Raw genomic sequence first — 21,636 nt, 5'->3', positions numbered from 1 at the left:
AAATGTCTTTGCAACTCTGTATTTCATTCCTTGATCATTTCCACTTCAGTCTGACTGTCATCAGGAAAGCTTCCACGCAGAGACAATTTCAATGAATAAATGAAACTGCCAGTTAAAAATAATAATCAAATGCCTTGTTATGGGAAGAAGGTGTAGAGTCATCTGTATGTTGGGACCCGTGCTTGAGTTTAACCGTTGCTATATCTGTAATTAAAGATTCTTCACTCACCTCACAAGAACTATAATTCCCATGCTCCCCTGGGGAAAGGAAATTATCATTAAGCTACTTTAAATCTGTGGTGGATAAGCCCGAAATGTTTACAGGTGCTTCATGGGAATTAGGTCAGTAGCTTTGCTCGAAAAGGGCTGAGAGTGGGAGTGGATTTAGCAAGCTGTGATGTAGTCTGTAAGGCAAATGTGAGCTTTATGTTTCTGAACATAGGAAGGCTGTAAGCGTGCCAGGTATGGAATACCTTCTTTTTGTATTCAGCCTTTCAAAATACTATCAGATGGCTAACTAAAGATTATTACAATGCATTGCTTTGGTTAGTGAGGTATGATTTCTAGCTTGTATTTCTACCATTTGGGGTATTTTTCAAACACATGGGTATGGTAAGAAGAAGGAAGAAAAGTAATATGTCCTTTGGAAGGATAATCTTGCATTTGAGTGTAAAAAATATTTTTGGCGAAGAAGCTTATGGCCTTTGTTTCAACAGATGGTGTTTGTCTACGAAAATGGGGAAAGTGTGCTCATCTAAATGCTTCCAGATTGCAGCTTTCATCAGTCCTTGCCTGTTCGGCCAGTTTTGACGGATGATGGAACTTGCTATCCAACAATATCTAGTCCACTCATTCCATAATCATGGTTCATATCATAACAATCTATGGGTTTTGGATGTATTGGGTACATGACAAATGTCTATATGTTTACAAATCCATAGTTGAACCTCTTTGTATGAACGAAAAGAAAAGTCAGCTGTATCAAAGATCAGATGTGTCTTGGCTGTGCTGCAGGGGCAAAATCATGGCAACTGCAATGATCAGTGAGCCACGAGGGCAGAATCTAGAGTTACTAAAGGAAACTCAGTGCTCAGCTGGGAAGAATGAGGGTGGGGAAAAGATTGGTTATCAAGCAGTCCAACATAAGTAATGAAACCCAGTTAAATAAATCATCTTTTAAATCAACCTTTGCCCATTCAGAGTGTGGCCATCCTTACTGATGCAGCAGAATGAGATAGTACAGAATGTTCTAAGGATCCAACTTCTACACAGGCAAGTAAGAAAATTTTTGAATCCCTCTTTTTCAAATCTTCCGCATTTTAAATTAGATTTAGTCTATTGTTTTACATCTTTCAGGAACTCCTTGATACCTAGGGTGCATTTACACTGGAGAATTAATGTAGTTTGACATCACTTGACTGCCATGCCTCAATGCTCTGGAATCATGAGATTTGTAGTTTTGTTTAACATAACCTAAAGTCAGAGAAGGCCACCTGATTCTTCTGTAGACTGACATTTTATTTTATCTCCTCCTTCATAAAAGCCTGCCTACAATCTTACAAACAGAACTAAGCATGCTCATTTCTTTCAATACTACTTCACTATGGACCATACGGATTAATTTATAAAATCAAGAGCCTATTCCGAATTCTGTTATATGTGGATTACTGAAATGATATTGATAGGGGTCTATATGGCACTTGTAAAACTGCATATTTGGTAGAACCTGTGAAAGAACTTGTTTATGATGCTTGAAAAGATTCTTGATTGACTATTGAAGTTTTCAAAAGTTATACTGAACCTTGAGCCCCAGATTTATTATAATGATAATGCTAATAATATCAGTGATGTTGATCCTTCTCCTATGTCAACACATATTCAGCATAGTGTGCCGAAAGTGTTGAAGGAGTGGAAATGTATGGACCAAAAATGTTATAAAATTGCCTTAGTCAGTAAACCTACTACTGAGGTATGATGGGACTTGCAATCCAGCTGTATGTGGAAGGTCATCAGATATCAAACAATGCATGACTATTAGTTATAGTTAGATGTGGTGGCTATTGTAGATGGAGCTTTTGTAAAGGAATATGAACAATTTTATCTCTAGCATTGCTAGAGTATTAGAAGCCCAATTTACCTTTAAGCTGTGTTTAGAAGAAGAAGAATGAATAGGCAGAGGGGACCTGAATGCCACATACTTCGCTCTCCTTATCTAGGATGGATATTCCACGTATTAACCATTGCTTCTTTACATATTAACTACAGCATCCACTAGCAAAGGAAGAATGAGCAAAGTACATGATAGCTATGAATAATCAGAACCACAGTTTAATTAAGAACCCATGGAGCTCTTCTTGAAAGTGGAGAGTTGTTGACAACTTTTAGCCTGTATGGTTAGGCAAGAATGAGAACCCAGATTGCTCATCACATTTTGCATTGCTTTAAACTGTTTGAATTGATTATGTGCCAACGACAGATCTTGTGATCTAATGTGATAAATAGATATTTTGGGTTACTGTGAGTTTTTGGGCTGTATTGCCATGTTCCAATAGTAATAATAATAATAATAATAATAATATAACTTTATGTTTATACTCTGCCTCCATCTCCCCGAAGGGACTCAGGGCGCATGGGACAAAATGTCGACAAAACATCAAAACAAAAACAATCCTTTAAAACAAAAAACCACAATTAAAATAAAGCATAGCAAAACATAACAATCAAATAAAACCCAATTAAATAAAACATAAGGGTATAAAACAGCAGCATTAAAACTCACTCAAACAATACACAACAAAAACCAAGAACCAGAATACTAAGATGAGTGTGATTCCCCTTCTTGCTACTGGAACATGGTCATGCAGCCCGAAAAACTCACAGCAACCCAATGATTCTGGCTACAGAAGCCTTCATCAATACAATAGATATTTTGATTTATTGATTGACTGATGATAAATGGGGGACACAAACATGCAGGTTTTAATAACTCAGCACATACACCTGTAAACATTTAGCAGAACAAACGCCAGCAGAATACTCTCCCTACTCCTATATCATTTTAGCACCCTTTTGTTAATAAGGGCACAAGACTGTCATCATATCTACTCCATGAAACTATTCATAAGTTTTCAAAGAAAATCTGTAGATCAGAAGGGGGCGAATTGGCACAACAATGTGATAAGGAATACAGAAGTCAAAAACAATTGTAACACATCTAGCATAGCAGCAATTGGAAACAGTAGAATCTCACTTATTCAATCTTTGCTCATCCAACGTTCTGATTTATCCAGCGCAGTCTGCGTCCTGCCCGAATCCACAGCTGTTTCAGTACATTACGATGGTTTGGTGCTAAATTCGTAAATACAGTAATTACTTCATAAGTTACTGTGCCTTGAACTTCTTTTTCTGTTGATTTGTTGTAAAAGATGGTGTTTTTATTGCTTAATTTGTAAAATCATAACATAATTGGATGTTTAATAGGCTTTTCCTTAATTCCTCCTTATTATCCAACATTTTCGCTTATCCAACATTCTGCTGGCCCGCTTATGTTGTATAAGCGAGACTCTACTGTTATTACAAGAATTTTGAAAAGTTGCTTTTTTCTTTTATAAACACTATAAAATTCTAGATTTCCCAATCAATTTGACCATCAGCTAGGGAATTTTGTAAGTTGTACCAAGGAAGCAACAAGACAAAACTCCATTCATAAATGTTAAGCAAAACTCTAGGATTGGAGACCTTCATTCATTTGTATAAGAACTGGAAAGGTTGCCAAGCTGCCATGATCTTCCCATCAACAACCTAAGAACGACCTTCTGTTTTCAAGCCATTCATTGTAGTCACAATTTGCTCCTTGGCTGAGGATTTAATTGTTGTGGTTAATAACATAGAGCTCACATATATTTGCGCCAAACAAGAAGCCTATTCCTAGTTTAAGTTTATATGGGCACTAGAGAGCGAATGATTAATAGTTACATTTTTTCTCTGTGTGTGATTATTAATGTTTAATCCTCACATTGTAGTTGCAAAGAACCTTTACTAAAGTCCTTCACCTAAATAGATAATTCGTCATACACATCCTTCAAAATGGCTCAGAAAAAGAAATTCATTCTAGTTAATCAGTATGTTCTCCTCTATTCTGAAAGGATTCAGAAGATAAACTCAGAAAAACAAAGCTAACTCTTACAGCGGTTTTGTAACTACATTATACTGCAAGGTTTTCCTGATAAAATCCTCTCAGTTCATTGAATAGTGCTTCACAATCCAGTACATAAGGTTGACTAGTCTTTGAGAATGACACCAACATCCCCTGAATCCTTTTGTCCTCTTACCTGGATGAAGACTTAACACAATGTAACTGTGTTGAAGGTTTCCTATTGTACTGAGAGAACTAAATTCTATTAAACAGAGACCTAGTTTAAAAACACATGTATAGGATTTTGTTGACAAAACCTTTTGTAGTGACTTTTTCGGTATTGGGCAATGACTTTTTTTTCACAAGCACTAAGTGTTGTCTCTGTTTTCAGTACAGTCAGTGCTGTATCTGAAGAACTGAGTTTATATCATCAAAACTTTGTTAAAAAATAAAAACCAACAAGTCTTAAAAGTTCTTTTCTCTCTCTCTCTTCCTACCTTCCTTTCTGTTTCCCCCAGTATCATGAGTGAAGAATTAGATTTAATAAGACTAAAGGCCTTTTTATTGTGGCGCCTCAAGTCATTTCTAACTTATGATGAGTCTAAGGTGACTTTTGGCACTCTGATGGTACAGTGAATTAAACTGCTGAGCTGATGAACTTGCTGATCGAAAGGTCAGCAGTTCAAATCCAGGGAGTGGGGTGAGCTCCCGCTGTTAGCGTCAGCTTCTGCCAACCTAGAAGTTTGAAAACATGCAAATGTGAGTAAATCAATAGGTACCGCATCAGCGGGAAGGTAACGGTGCTCCATGAAATCATGCTGGCCACATGACCTAAGAGGTGTATATGGAAAATGCCAGCTCTTTGGCTTAGAAATGGAGATGGGCACCACCCCTCAGAGTTGGACACGACTAGATTTAGTGTCAAGGGGAAACCTTTACTTTAAGGTGACTTCATACTGAAATAAATGTGGGATATAAATAAAATAAAGTTATGTTATCTTGACAAGATGTTTTTCAGAAGAGGTTTGTCATTACCTTCCTCTGCATCTGAGTGTGATTTCCCCAAGGTCACCCAATAACTTTCGACTGCTGAGTGCAAATTCAAACCCTGGTCTCTTGAAATCCTAGTCCAGCACTCAAATCACTACACCGTCCTAAGGCTTGTTCAGTGCAACATGAATTTCACACCATGATCAATTGCCTATGGGAAGGAGGACATAAGTGAATTACACTATCCATCATGGATTCTTAAGCAACTGATGGAGAGACATAGTTAATGTTATTTGTTTTTGTTCTGCGCCTTCAAGATATTTCCTATTGTGACATGGGTTTCTCAGCAAGATTTTTTTAGAGGGGAAGGGTGGCTTTGCCTTGTGTTAAGAATGAGAGTGACATGCAGTGGGTTCCCAAGGCCAATACTGAAAGCCATATGTCATCATTCCAGCCAAGGTATCCGTGATTCTATGTCCTTTTATAAGAGCACCAGGTTCTTTCATTTTACTTGAGTATATTCCCTGAATATGAACATAATGTGATACCAGTATGTGTCCCTCTCCCCCCACCCCACCCCCTGGTTTCTTCTGACAGAAAGTATGACTGTTCAGCCCAGAGAATGCAAACTTACCAGAAAAGAAGGAGAAAACTATGGGTTCTGCTTACGCATTGAGAAGTATAAAATTGGGCACCTTATCCGGAATGTGGAAAAAGACAGCCCTGCTGAGAAGGCTGGCCTGAGAGATGGCGACAGAGTTCTGAGGATCAATGGGGTATTTGTGGACAAGGAAGACCATGGAAAGGTATGACACTGACAAAGGACAATCCTTACAACTACCAACTACATCTGGCAAATAAGTGGATCTGGCTGTTTGAGCCTATTTTGTGCATGTTTATTTATTTCAAAGGGTTTTTTTTTCTCTTTTTTCCCCGCACTCAAGGTGTGCCATTTGAGCCTCCCACAACCTCTTTCATCATTTTACTCCAGATGTGTTGGACTATAGTCCCCATGATTCCCATCAAACATGCCTCTGGTGGTAGGAAATGTAGTACGACACATTTGGAAGGCTCAAAACTGAAATGAAACAATAATAAGCACCATCTCAGCCATGGAAAGAAGCAATAAAATCCTCCAGTAGTTACCCAGCCCTTCCTCATCACAAAGTTCAAAGTTACCAAGAGCTCTTTTAAATTAAGCATTAAACGTCCATCCTAAAGATAAGTAGAGATCATTTCTCAGTTACTGGGGCCAACAATGATGGTCTTAATAGATAACCTTAACAGCACAGTGATCTCCAAGTCATAGAGATGATCCGACTGAACCAAATACTTAACTCTCAGGTAATGCCCATACACAGGACTGAAACCTTACATAACTTCAGGTGCCTTGCAAGAGGAAATAATTGTATATTTCATGTAGATATATACCATCCTATATTCACTATATCATACCTTTCTCATGGAATCTGAGTAGTGAATACAATCCTGTGGGAAATTATGAGACTGATATTGATTGCAATTTGTTTTGTATTCTGCAGCCATTGTTGCATTGTATTGATCTTAATCAGATTGTTTTGTGATGTTCATGTTGGTTGTTGTTGCTTTGTGTTGTTGTCTTTGCACTTTTTGTATATTGCATGTTTGCACTTTCCAGTGCTTTGTGAGCTGCCTCCAAGAGATGGTGGCAGAGTATAAATTATTATTATTATTATTATTATTATTATTATTATTATTAAATCAGAGAATTTATAGGATATCTGCACAATGAATACTGTATTTCTTATTGCTCCATGGAGTTTTCTAAACACTTTTTTCAGTATTCTATATCAATTACTCTTATATGGCAGAAAACAAAGGGGCTAAATGGGTGATTGTCCTGCATTGCATTGTGAACAGGGGACTACTGCAAAGCATTAAATGTAGAACTGCCTTTGAAAGCAGTTTGGAAATTTCACCTGGAAATTGCACCTGGTTGAAAATGCATTTATTTATCGTATCAGAAGTGAACCGAGGGTACAGTTGTAATGTATTTAAAAAACACAAAGTTTTACAAACTTGGCATTATTCTAAATGTACTTTGACCAGTACCTGGCCACTTGGAGTGCCTCTGGTGTTGCTATAAGAAGGTCCTCCATTGTACATGTGGCGGGGCTCAGACTGTATTGTAATAGGTGGTATGTGGTTTGCTCTTCTCGGCACTCTCATGTCATGGATTTCACTTTGTGGCCCCATTTCATAAGGTTGGTTCTGCATCTTGTGGTGCCAGACAGCAGTCTGTTTAGTGCCTTCCAGGTCACCCAGTCTTCTGTGTGCCCAGGAGGAAGTCTCTTATTCAGTATCAGCCATGGGTTGAGGTTCCAAGTTTTAGCCTGTCACATTTGGACTCTCACTTGCTGAGGTTTTTCTGTGAGTATCTCTGTAGATCTTAGAAAATTGTTTCTTCATGTAAGGTGTTGGCTTGCTGGCTGATATTCAAACAGAACTTTTTGATATGATCATAAAATGCACTGGTTTTTGAGGTGTTTGGGGGCACTAGTGTTGACTTTTAAAACCCTAAACCAGGTGACCCGAAGAATCATCTCCCATATATAATTACCTGGACCATAATCCTTAGAAGGCCCTCCTCCTGTGCCATTTGTCAGGTGTGGTGAGGTGGATAGCTATCAAGGACAGGTTTTCAATGGTGGAACTCTAATCTTGGAATGAAGCACCCAGAAATGCTTGCCTGATGCCCATGTTGTGGTCATCTTGATGTCAGATGAAGTACAACTTCTTGTAATGTCTATTTTATTCCTCCTTCCATCCATTGCAGGTGGCTGATTTAGTTAGGACAAGTGCAGATGTTGTAGTGTTGCTTGTTTTGGATGAAGAATCTTATGAAAATGGACACAAGGATGGAGTCTGCTTTGAAGAGCTAGGTCAAAATGCACAACTCCAGCAGCAGATCGACCATCCTTCACTTGTAACAAATGGAGTACCGGCTCCATTTCTACAACCTCGATTCTGCTATCTAGTGAAAGAACAAAATAGCTATGGCTTCTCTTTGAAGACCATCACAGGTAAGAACAATCTATACAGACAAGATTTGTATCTAATAAGTGTTACCATCTCAGTCAAAAAACAACCAGCCATGCTGGTTGGGGGATTCTGGGAAGAAATCAGTTCAGTCCAAAGTAGTATCTTTTCCATTCTTTGGTATGTTCATCATTTAAAACGCATATTAAAGACACATTTTCTCTTAAAGTACACTTTCCCAGACAATTAACTGAAGGCCATTATTTGAATGGTGAGTTCTCATAGTAATTACTGCACCCTTTCTGAGCAGCATGGGACATAGCTGACAACTGAAAAGTTATTTCTGTTTTGCCTAATCTTTCTTCTGTTACAGGTCAGAAAGGATTGTTCATTATAGATGTGGTCCCCCAAGGATCGGCTGCAAAAGCTGGAGTGCAGCCAGATGACCGCCTGATTGAAGTCAATGGAGAAAATGTGGAAAATGACACTCATGATGAAGTTGTTGAGAAGGTACCTTATCAACCTGCACCTCTCAGCTTCCTCCCTGTTCTCTGAGCTTTCAATTTAAATCTTTGGGTTTGTTCCGCAACTAAACATTAAAAAAATACACATAGACCATTTCCTAAGTGGTAACTTGCATATATATATAAATCTCCTCAGGCAAAAACAAGCAGCAGAAAACACAAGCAGTTTCAAATACAGTGCTTGTTCGAGGTAATCTAAGGGAATGTAAAAACTATGGGTGAGGGTTAGAATCTAAGAGTTAAAATATTTTGCCAAGAAGTCTCCCCACAAGAGCTGAGTGGCACATATCTATCAATGTTATTCTTGTTGTATCCTTCAAGTAATTTCCAATTTATACCAAGTGATTCTATAGTGGGATTTTCTTTGCAAGATTTGTTTAGAGAGGGGAAGACCTTCCTTTGAGACTGAGAGAGTGTGACTTGCTCAAGATCATCCAATTGGTTTCCATGGCCAAAAGGGAATTCAAATCCTGGTCTCCAGAATCATACCACCTTATCACATTGAGCTGTGTTTACCTTTCTTTGAGACTGAGACAGAGTAACTTGCTCAGGAGCATCCAGTTGTTTTCCATGACCAAAAAGGAATTCAAATCCTGGTCTTCAAAATCATACCACCTTGTCACATTGGGTTTTTTTTTTTTGGCCCCTCATTCCTCTTCTGGACAGGGTCTGCCAAGTGACGTCAGATGACGCTGGCTTGACCTTGCACCATTCCTCCCGAAGTGGAGGGGAAGCATCACAAGATGGTTCCTCTGTCATGACGGAGAGGTAAGTGTGTTTTAGATAGCTCTGATGGAGCCACCTGCATTTTTTGCCCTTTCCTCCATCTTTTGCCACCCTTTTCCCCATCTGTTGGGAACAGGGACAGAGCACCAACTCTGGCAAGGCCCCAGGGGCCGTGTGAAGAGGTCCATAGTCAAATTTTCAAACCATTACCCCTACTGTCTTTCTCATATATATATATATATATATATATATATATATATATATATAACCTCAAGATTACACTTGCACTGAGGGGTACCAATGTAATCTACCAGATGCAGATTTATAACTGCTGAAATACTGCTGAAATACTGAAAGTTACAGTTCAGAAATCTATGGAGAGCCACACAATTAATATCCCTGACTCTGATTGTGACAATAAGCTCTTGAATTATCTCCAGTTCTAATATAAAAGAGCATCGGACAGTCTGATATTATTAAGTAGTAGTAAATATTGTGTATCTCTAATCCCAAATGCTTGAAATTAGAGGTATTTTGGATTTTTTCTGGATTCTGAATTATTTACATACACATGATGAGATCTTGGAGATAGTACCCACATCTTAACACAAAATTCTTTTGTTTCATATACATAAGCTAGAGAACACAATGTTACATGTACATAACCAGGATATTATTTTATATATGCACTTTAGGACTTTGTATATAAAATTTCTTTATCTTTATTCCTCTATGTGAAATGGTGGCAGAAATACCATTACTGTATAGATATGTCTGTATTCCTAGATAAGAAGATCTGGAGACCAAGTTGTGTTTCTGCTATCTAATAAAGAAACTGACCAGTATTACAACAGACAGAACATGCACCTGACAAGAGGAATCGCTAGTCTGAAATTATTACCCAACAAACCACGACTTATTACGCTTGAGAAAGGCAATAATGGTTATGGATTTTACTTGAGAATGGAACAAAATGGAAAAGGTATGAACAAGGACATAGACTGGCTTGAATTTATAAAACAAGCATTGTTTCTTTTGCCTGGTGATTTGTGGGATCTATAATATGTTTTGAAGCCCAACAGTAGTGTTCAGATTATTAGGGAGAAGGATGTTAAATAAATTCCATAAAGCTGTCTCAGAAATCATAGCTTTTGTAGTCTCCTTAAAATAATAGTAATGATACAGCTGTTTGGCTGATGCCCTCACTTCCAGGAACTCATGTTGAACATAAGTTCCTCTTATCAGAACCATATGCTAGCACACACGGCAACAGAAAGTGAGAATACTTCTGGAACATGGCCATATAGTCCGGAAAACTCACCGCAACCCAAGCATAAGATTCTTAGCTTTGTGGTAAATCTGTTGATGTTGTGTGCCTTCAGGTCATTTCCAATTTATGATAATCCTAAAGTGAATTAAGCATGCGGTTTTGTTGACTTGACAGCATGGGGTTTTGTGCATAGTGGGTTTGCCTCTGTCCCCTTCTGAGGCTGAGAGAGTATGACTTGCCCAGAGTCACCCACTAGATTTTAATGACTGAGCAGGGATTCAAATCCTGTCTCCAGAGTCATAATCCAACACTCAAACCACTATACCACATTCACTGGCTCTCAATCTAGCATTATATGGTGCTAAATGTTTCCTGGATAGCCTTCAAGTTAAACCTGTGAATAGCTATTGGCTAAATAGACACTCCATGTTATAAATACCACATAATGGGGAGAAAGGTGGGATTGATGTCTCATGCTCTCCTTGTGGATTTCTTATAGACATCTTTCGGAGTTTCATAGAAACAGGATTTGATGGATCCTTGCTCCACAATATAGTCTAGATATCTAACATTTTTACAGAAAATGATTTACCCAAGGACACAAGGAAATCCATTATAGACAAAATTCTAACCTGGACACAGATCCATTTTTCTGTTTATCTTTCAACTCCCATTTGGAAGCTGACAATGTTTTTTTAACAGGTCTATTCTGCAAGTCGAACTCTATAAAGGGATTGGTTATAGTTTCAGATAAAAAGCGACAGCTAGATATGTGTTACTAAGTGTGAGGTATTTCTTATTTTTGAGGACAGGTCACTTAATTAAAGACATTGACCCTGGCAGCCCTGCGGATAAAGTAGGTCTTAAGGACAATGACATCTTGGTAGCTGTAAATGGAGAGCCAGTTGAAGCATTGGACCATCATGCTGTGGTGGAGAAAATCAGACAGTCTGGTGAAAAAACAACACTGCTAATAGTGGATGAAGAGACAGATGCCATGTACAAAATGGTAAGCTTGAGTACAAGGATTTTGGAAAATGTGAATCTCCATAACTATTTGGGAAATGGGATTCATAACCTTTTTGGAAAAAACACTGGTTACAGGAAAGGCATGACATTGTTAGAAGTCACAACCTTTTGAAAAATGATGTTCACCAACATTCATGCAAGGCAACTAGGTCTCTCAGTTGTTAAATTGATGTACCTAAGTATGTCTTTGAACTGTGAGGGACAAAGACATGCCGATGCACAAAAACACATATTCAGCGGTTCCAGAAGTGTTCCTTTTAGTTGCCCCAAAAAATCTACTCTCCCTTAAAACATATTTGCCTTTAAGTCATACTCTCAAGAGACAAAATAAACAGTCTTCTTTAAAACTAACTGAGTTGGTTTATTTACAAACTTCATGTATACAGCATACAGGCACATTGCTTGTTACAATAGTATTTGAAGTATTTTCCCTGTGTAGGTAAGACAGGGCATCTTTCTTAGAATTAATAGTCCATAGTCCAAAGCATCTCTCTGTTTTGATCTCTAAGCATACAGTTCCTGTATTGAAGTCTAAAGTGTACTTACTGCTTCTGATGCAAACACACACACTGACTTCTGAAAGCATACAGATGGCTCCTATTCTCTCTAAGACACTAATGGCTTCTACAAACTAAAATGGAATCTGAGTCTGAACATGCCTAGTTCTGATCACATGGTCTGCAGCCCCTCCCACAATAACGAGGAAAGGTAAAACTGGTAAACAAACACACACATAGAATACAGTAAGAAATCTGAATTATACATAACAAATAACTAGTGAAAACATGAGAAGATTGCTATTTCCAACAAAGGAGTCACTTGGAAATAGTGTTCCGTGTTTTCAGAATAGCGTTGTTGATGGGCTGGAGCAAAAACCAAAAGTGAACAGAACATCCCATTCATCCTGCCTCTGTACCCTTCTCTTCACTTCTTTCACAGAAATGTGCTCCACTGATGCACACCGTAAATCCATTTGTGCATTTATGTAGGCACATCTCATGTTTACACCCTCCCAGCTGCCTACACAATCCCCTCCGTGCATGCTGTTTACCTGTTTCCCAGTGAACAGAGTACATGGAGATGAGAGGTAGAATGTGCTCATTATCCCCCCTACACATATACACATGATCTGCCCAGGTGAGTGGCAGAAAAAAGCCAAGCAACAAGGGAAAAGAGGATGCAATCATTCCACAGTAGTGAGATTGTCTAGCAAAAGACCTCTGGTTTGCTTCCCAGCTACTGAAGGGATGAAGTTCATGCACAGGAGAATATACTTCCATACTAATGAGCTAATTACTGGGCCTGTGTTTATGGTGAGATAAGGAAGGGTCTTCTGTTTTCCTCTACGAGCTGGAATACTCTTTCCAGGGAGGTCAGTGTTGTTGTTGTTGTCTTTCGAACAACAAGGTTTTTAATTAAAGGATTGAAGAAATAGGGTACTGCACTGTTTTAAACTTTTTTATCCTTTTTAACTATACAAATTGCTCTAATATCGTTAAATGTTTAGTTCTGTTTTAATGTTGACTTCTTGCATGGTTGTAATTGTAGTAATTTGTAAGCCATCTTGTATATCAACCTTGAGAAAAAGACAAGCGTGCAGATAAAGATTTTATTTGTTTATTTCATATCAAAAGTATTGCATAAATTAGTATAAAATTGACAAAAATAGAAGGAGCACAAGCGGCTAAACATCATTGACCAGAGACAGGCAACAGCAACCGCTATGTCTATAGCTTCAAACAATTCTTGATAGTTGATGATGACTGTGAGAAGCCAATAGGCTTGCTCCTAGAAAATCCACATAGCCTGGAGATTCCCTGATCTGTCCTACTGCATCAGTAAGATATTTTATCATTAAGTTTCCTTTCACAGTGGCATTCTTCTCTGTTCTTGGTTTTTTAAGGCCAAGATATCTCCATGCCTCTACCAACAAATGCCACATGAGCCATCTCCACGTGAGGTAGAAGAGCCAACATTTGCTGAAGAAGTCAATCATAAACCCAGGCTCTGCAAGTTGATAAAGGATTCCAAAGGATTCGGCTTCCGTTTGAATGCCATCAAGGGTCTGCCTGGCCAATTTGTTAAAGAGGTATTAATCAAGAGTCGATATAATACAAATATGATACCAAAGATAATTATCACATTCTGGTAATCAAGATAATATGGAGCCAAATTGTGCTTCTGATCTACTACTTGTGACTTAATTATTATAATTACTCCTGAATTTAGTAACTTAAAGTATACTGTTTAAAAGAGAATATTATGCAAAAATCAAAGAACCCCAGAAAGCCCTGCATTACTTTCCTGAACCTGAACAGCATCAAGTACTATACCCGAGACATTTTCTTTTCTCATGATAATTTAACTTTTCACTTTCATCAGCCCCTGGCCCACTGCAATTTACCTTTTTTTTCTGCAACTACCCATTTTTGGATGTGAAAGTTCAAATCTATCTCATTGTTTTTCATTTTTAAAGAAAAGAAGATGGAGAAAAAGAAGATGACTGCATTACAGGTGGATTCAAGGAAGTAATGGCCTTGATTTTCCAATACCTGAGCAGGACAGTTGATGGCTGAGGGCCCTTCCAGACAGGCCCTATATCCCAAGATCTGATCCCAGGTTTTCTGTTTATCCCAGGTTATCTAGCAGTGCATACTCATATAATCCAGTTTAAAGCAGAAAAACTGGGATCAGATCCTGGGATATAGAGCCTGTCTGAAAGGGCCCTAAGACTCTTGCAGGTGTGTCATTATTAGGGCCTCCATACATTAAGGCCACCTTGACATCAAATAACAATTGTAAAGAAAATTCTCATCATTGAGATTCATATGAAAAGGTACTCTAAAAGTAGAACTAGATCAGAATAAAGCAGGGATGCAAGCAAGTTAACATAAATATCTGAATTTACTAATGATTGTTTTCTAAGAGCAGTGACATTCTGCAATTAATTCTATGCATCCTGTCTTAGGGCAGATGCAAGAATTAATAATCAACATAGGAAAGTGGTTATGCTGCCCCATATATGTGTGTGTGCAGAGAGAGAGAAACATACATATTCACACAATCGCTGTATGTTGTTGCATACAAAGGTCAGCATTGTCCATGCCATTGTATTTCTAATTTTTAAATATGGTTGTAAAATCAATACATTTGAAATGTGGTATGGAAGAGCTTTCAGTTGATACCCTGCCCAAAAGATAATTAATTTTTTCTTAGAGCAAATCAAGCCTGAACTCTCTCAAGGAACTAAAATGACTAAACTGAGACTATAATAGTTTGGACACATCATGGAAAGAGGAAGATGATAGAAAGCATTCCAAATGGATAGAATCAGTCAAGAAAGCCACAGCCCTTCATTTGCAGGACCTAAACAGGGCTGTTGACAGCAGAATGAATATAGGGTCATCCTCAATTGAAGTAGACATTGGCAGTTAGCAACAATATACATGCATGCACATAGATATATGCACAAGGTACAGTGTTCCCTCACTTATTGTGGGTGTTACATTCCAGGACCACCCGCAAAAAGTGAAAATCCACAAAGGAGGGATGTTATATAAATATATTTCACATTCTGAGGGTGAGCGAGGAGAGATTAAAAGGCTCCACACACCTTTTTTCTTTTGCTAGCTATAAGGCCGTGATTTACACACTGCTTTTTATCTTCCCTCTCTTTTTTATGATTGGCTGCCTCTCTCCTGAGGGAGGAGGGGAGGGTGAAACTCCCTTCCACACTCCATCGTTGCCAGGAGGCAAAAACCCATGAAACAGCGAGTCCGCAAAAAGTGAACCGCAAAGTAGCAAAGGAACACTATATTTAAAAGTACCAAGATAACAAATTAAAACTATCACAGCATAAAATATACAGATTCCCAATTTGTCACCTGGTTGCCTTCTGTATCTTGTAGCATACAACCCTGGAGTTGAAGAAAGAAAGTACTGAAAGCTCTTTGTAAACTGGCAGGACTGATGCATTTTCCAGAGTACACCCACTGTATGAATCATGCCATCCTCCAAAAGTTATGCAATTGCAACCCTCAACATCCATTACCATCCATTATAACATCTATAGCTTTCATAGCTATAGTCACCCAGTCTCACAACACCTGAAGAGTCACAAAAATTGTATTTGTGCCATAATTTTATCAATTGTGAATAGAGTTGCATGGTACCAATAATATTTTATTTATTTATTATTTAAACTTATATGCCGCCACTCCCCTGGGGCTCGAAGTGGCTTACAAGAATAGCTAAAATCTAACAAAGTTTAAAAGCAATTTAAAACAATTTAAAAACAACAGTATCAAACATTAAAAGCCTGTCGGAACAGGTATGTCTTACATGCCCTGCGGAAAGCTGGGAAGTCCCGCAGGGCACGAACTTCAGGTGGCAGAGCATTCCAGACTGATGGCACCACTGCTGTGAAGGCTCTGCGTCTGGTTGCCGTTAGACGCAAGGTCTTGACACTGGGGACTTCCAATAGATCTTGGTCCTCAGAGCGGAGGGATCTCTGGGGTTGGTAGGGGGTGAGACGATCCCTCAGATACATTGGTCCCAGACCATGCAAGGCCTTAAAGGTGAGTACCATCACTTTGAAAGTGATCCGGTGCTCAATTGGTAACCAATGCAGCTGTAGTAAGATTGGTGTTATGTGGCATCTCATCGGAATTCTCGCAAGAAGCCGAGCAGCTGCGTTTTGTACCAACTTGAGCTTCCGAATCACCGACAGAGGGAGGCCAATGTAGAGGGCGTTACAGTAGTCCAGCCTTGAGATGACCGTGGCCTGGATCACCGTAGCTAGGTCGTCCCTGGACAGGTAGGGGGCCAGCCGTCTAGCCTGCCGCAGGTGAAAGAAGGCGGTTTTGCTCACGGCGGAGACCTGGGCCTCCATTGTCAGCAGAGGGTCCAAAAGGACTCCCAGACTCTTTACCAATGATGACGGGCGTAACGCCTCGCCATCCAGGGTGGGCAGATGGATGTCCCCACTGCCCGGTCCACCCAGCCATAGGACCATAACATGTACACCATCTTAGGCTGCAGTCCTATATATACTAGCCAGAGATGTCCTTCTGGATAAGCTTGTTTAAGGCTGCATTTGGTTATTAGAAAATTGAGCTTAGAAAAAATGTCCTGGAAAAAACCTTGTTTTTAAATAGTGTCAAAAATAAATATTTTCGGGATCTTTTACAACTGCACTAAAATTTACCAAGTTATTCAGGAACAGAATAGAAATGTACAATGTACATGTATTGAAAATCTAATGATGCTGTTCAAATGTGGCAATTATGCTACTTGGTTGCTGTGAGTTTTCTGGGCTGTATAGTCATGTTCCAGAAGCATTCTCTCCTGACATTTCACCCACATTTATGGCAGCCATCCTCAGAGATTCCAGAGGTGTGCTGGAAACTAGGCAAGTGTGGTCTATACATCTGTGGAATGTCCAGGGTAGGAGAAAGAACGCTGGTCTGTTGGAGGCAATTGTGAATGTTGCAATTGGCCACTTTGATGAGCACTGAATGGCCTTGCTGCTTCAAAGACTGGCTGATTCCTGCCTGGGGGAATCCTTTGTTGGGATGTGTTAGCTGGCCCAGCTTGTTTCAACCTCTGAGGCTGCCTGCCATAGATGTGGGCAAAACATCAGGAGAGAATGCTTCTGGAACATGGCCATACAGCATGGAAACCTCACAGCAACCCAATGATTCCGGCCATGAAAGCCTTCGACAACACAATTATGCTACTGTTCAAATGTGGCAATTGTGTCTTAACAAAGCCCTTCAATAGCCACTTCTACAAAATTAATCACATTTTCCCTTTTATTTCCCTTTTATTTCAGCAATGTACATGTTGGTAACTTAGAAGTTATACTACTCTTTTAATAATTGTATATTGTTATTTGTAAAAGTTATGGGCATGCAAGCTTCCTACTATGAATACATGTTCAATAGTCTAGTGCAGTGTTTCTCAAACTATGCTCCACCAGGTGTTTTGGACTTCAGCTCCCAGAAATCCCAGCCATCTTACCAGCTGTTAAGAATTGTGGGAGCTACAGTCCAAAACATCTGGAGGAGCACAGCTTGAGTAACCCTGGTCTAGTGAAACATAAACCGAGTCAACATTGTCACCTTGTGCTGTTGCCCAGACTCACCAGCAAAATGTCTACTTCTAACATAACGACAGGTACATAATGATGGGCCAGCAGACTTAGCAGGACTGCAAGTTGATGACATCTTGATAGAGGTGAATGGTATCAATGTGGAGAATGAGGACTATGATGTCGTAGTGGCAAAAATCCATGAAAGTGGCAACAGGCTGGCACTACTAGTGTGTGGAGAGGAAGCTTATCAATATTTCCAGTCTCGGAAAATGCCTATTACTGCCTCGATGGCAGATCCATTAGATGACGACGATAACGAACCACCTGCTTATGCAGAGATACAACCCTCACAGACAGAAGAACAAGAAAAAGTGAGTTACTTTGCTTATAAAAATTGAGAGAAATGAATGAGGATGGAGTCTCCTGAATTTTGAGGATACATATTTGGACAGAAAATCGTTCAAATTAATAGTAACTATCTAACCTCCATATAAATATGATTAAATTGCAAGTAAGTGATCAAGTTATCTCATTGTAACAATACTGTGAGTGCCCATTCAGCTTTGCCCAAGCCATTTGGAGGAGTGAGAAAACCCTTCAGTGGTGTTTTTTTGTTTTGTTTTTTTTGTCATGTCAGGAGTGACTCCTGGTGTGAGAGAATTGGCCATCTGCAAGGACGTTTCCCAGGGGACGCCTGGATGATTTGATGTTTTTATCATCCTTGTGGGAGGCTTCTCTCATGTCCCCGCCTGAGGAGCTGGAACTGATAGAGGGAGCTCATCCGCCTCTCCCCGGATTCAAACATGCGACCAGTTGGTCTTTAGTCCTGCTGGCACAGGGCTTTTACCCACTGCGCCACCGGGATGTAAACAGGAAACATCAAACTACACGCGAAAGAACAATAAGGATAGAATTGTGGAAATACATACTTATTCCATTTGATAAACATATTTACCAATGATCAATACATGTAAAAATATACACCCAAATATATTTGTATATAGAATGTTAAAGAGTACACATACTCCATAGCCTGACACACTGTCACTGAAACCAGTAAGTGACTAACTCCCATGAATGGTAGTTGCTCAAAGGAGACAGTAATTTTTTCAGACATTGAATTACTAATTATTTATCTCTTCATGAAAGTAGCTTTTACCCAACAAACTCACTTGTTGGGTAAAACTAAATAACTGTTTGAATTTGAACAATGCAAATTCCTTATAAAATGTTGAAATAGGGATATGCATAAATGTACATACACTAAATGAAGTATTATACTGTGCATAACTATCTTGCACCGGGGGGGGGGGGGGAGGAATGGCACTCACATCATGTAGCTATACAGCAGTGGTTCCCAACCTGTGGTCCATGTTATTTGGAGTACCGATTCTGAAAATTGCATTGGGTAGACCACATCAGCTCTAGATTATTACACATGGTTTTCTGTGGATGAGCAGATGGCGACTACTAGATGGCATATGTTCTGCATCAGAAACTAGAGCTGATGTGGACTATCAAATGCAGTTTTCTGAATCAGCACCCCAAATAACCAAACTACATCCAAAGCTGACGAAAAACTGATTCGTAATCCTTTTAATACTGATGTTGGAGAGTGGTCTCTTGTTAAAGTGATCCCTGGTCAAAAAAAGGTTAGGAACCACTGATATAAAGGGAGTCACAGAGTTAAGTGTTTGAGAACCACTGCTTTAAACTGTAAAGATGGAGAAAAAAAATGAGAATCTGTCAGGAACACAAGCATCCCAGGGTTACAGATTTTATCCTGCAATTGTCTTTTGAGTGCCTTCCTTTTCAAAATCATAAGAATATTGAGCCGAGAAAGCAACTTTGGCATTGTGTGAACAGCCCTTAACCTATACCATGACTACATCTCCAGATTAACCTCTAAAAATACTCCATTATTGTCATTCTTCTGAAACTGCAGAATCATCCATTGAACAATAAAGAAGGCTTCATGAGACTACTGATTTGGCATAATAATACCTATTGCTTTTCTCCTCTAGGCCAGCATATCCTCTTCTTCAGATTCAGATAATGGAAGTGAAGATACCAAACTGTGATATCAAAAATCACTTTACCTTCCCACATTTGTACTTGAAAGGCAATGCTGTATGACTCCTATTCTGAAGCAAAGAACTTCCTACTACTATTATTGGTAGATGCTTATTTGAAGCAAAGTCCCACTGAACACTGGGGAAACTACTTCTGAGACAAAACGTGTGTAAGACTGGGATGGTACATAATTGTTTTAACCATTTCAGAATAAGAGGAGATTGCATTTGTTTAATAAAATTGTTTTGGCTAGAGCCACTGTCCACATATGATAAAAGCCAGTGGTCATCTCCCAATGAAAGCAGCAGATAATTTTATTAAAATCTATCACACTATATTCTGTTTACCATTTTCAGATAAGAAGCTCTGACGGATAGACATTTTAGAATGAATTAACTTTAGACTTTGCTGTCCAATATTTTAACCACTTGGAAGAAGCTGCCATGTGTGTCTCGCCAACATGGATTTATTATTTCCAGTACCAATTATTTTGAAGACTTCTTTTATTGCGAGCTTGAAAATAAAATTTCATTCTTGTGTGCATCTGAAGTGCTCCAGATATACAGGTGCTTTGAACAATATTTTGTTTGTGCTATGTAACAATTAAGTTCTCCCTCTATCTTTGGCACGTTCAAAAAATTCACACATCTTTAAAAAAAACTAGAGAAGACACAGGATTGCTGATCACATGTGATCCCTAGAAGGTTGGAGCCCAACAAACAGTCCTCCCCACAAAAGGCTTCAGGCAACCAGGATTGAAGTGACTTTTCTCTTTATGTCTCATACCTATAAGCTAATTATTGCATTGTGAAGTTTTCCACCCCTTCTTTCTCAGCTAAATCTCCTTTCCTCTTTCTGTTTATCTGCTCAGCAGACCAGACAGAAGATGTTCCTGAGCTTCCAATCGCAACTCAGTGCAGGGATTCCCTTGGCTTTACAATCCAATTACTAGTGAAGTCAATCAGTACTAACTCTTGCACTGCCCCCATCAAACACAAATGTCACATAGAACAGATAGTGCTACATGGATGGCTTGTGTGTGAAAGCAACATTTAAATAATATAGTTACTGCTATTAAAAAAAAAAGAGGGCATCCCTTTCCATGACTTTATTATCAGCTGCTACTGGGAGTTGTCCCCATATTATTCGCAGGTACACCACTCTGTCTAGGGAAGGTATTCAAAGACCAGCAATGACACCCTGCTGTATTCCACCAGCAATAGCAGATTATTATAATACATAGATCTTTGCTACTGAAATTCTACAAGGTGCGGGTATTATTTACAATAAATGGTTGCAATAAAGCAATAAAAGGGCTGAAATGCATTTCATAATAACACGGGCCATTGGTATCCACTGATATTGGCTCCAAGACCCTCATAGATATCAAAATCCGTGGATCCTCAAATTCCTTTACATACACACACACACACATCTGCAGTAAAATTGTGTCCAGGTTTCCCCTGACATTAAATTTAATCATGTCCAACTCTGGGTGGTGGTGCTCATCTCCATTTCTAATCCAAAGAGCCGGCATTGTCCATAGGCACCTCCAAGATCATGGTCATATGACTGCAGGGAGTGCCGTTACCTTCCTGAATAAGCGATACCTATTGATCTAGTCACATTTGCATGTTTTCAAACTGCTAGGTTGGCAGAAGCTGAGCCTAACAGCAGGAACTCACCCTGCTCCCCGGATTTGAACTGCCAACCTTTCGGTCAGCAAGTTCAGCAGTTTAACTTGCTGCACCACCAGGGGGCCCTTATATATAAGAGC

The 21,636-nt window shown here is 39.2% G+C and overlaps 1 protein-coding gene across 3 annotated transcripts; it reads left to right on the top strand.

The window, feature by feature from the left end:
* Positions 1-337: 337 nt before the first annotated feature.
* On the top strand, positions 338-20,402 carry PDZK1 (PDZ domain containing 1). 3 transcript variants are annotated; one of them, XM_067466676.1, is made up of 10 exons: positions 338-462; positions 1,201-1,272; positions 5,723-5,931; positions 7,941-8,187; positions 8,517-8,653; positions 10,180-10,375; positions 11,476-11,672; positions 13,596-13,781; positions 17,870-18,157; positions 19,811-20,402. In XM_067466676.1, the coding sequence occupies exons 3-10, from the start codon at positions 5,728-5,730 to the stop codon at positions 19,865-19,867; spliced, it is 1,512 nt and encodes a 503-aa protein (XP_067322777.1). In that variant the 5' UTR covers positions 338-462; positions 1,201-1,272; positions 5,723-5,727; the 3' UTR covers positions 19,868-20,402. The 3 variants fall into 3 exon arrangements, with proteins under 3 accessions (XP_067322777.1, XP_060626532.2, XP_060626535.2); XM_060770549.2 differs by having other exon boundaries at positions 1,201-1,276; XM_060770552.2 differs by lacking the exon at positions 1,201-1,272.
* The last annotated feature ends 1,234 nt before the right edge of the window (positions 20,403-21,636 follow it).

Source organism: Anolis sagrei, chromosome 3, assembly GCF_037176765.1.
Source record: "Anolis sagrei isolate rAnoSag1 chromosome 3, rAnoSag1.mat, whole genome shotgun sequence".
In the NCBI taxonomy this organism is placed as follows: domain Eukaryota; kingdom Metazoa; phylum Chordata; class Lepidosauria; order Squamata; family Dactyloidae; genus Anolis; species Anolis sagrei.
The sequence above is the reverse complement of the archived record's forward strand: the minus strand, read 5'-3'. Positions and strand labels throughout refer to the sequence as shown.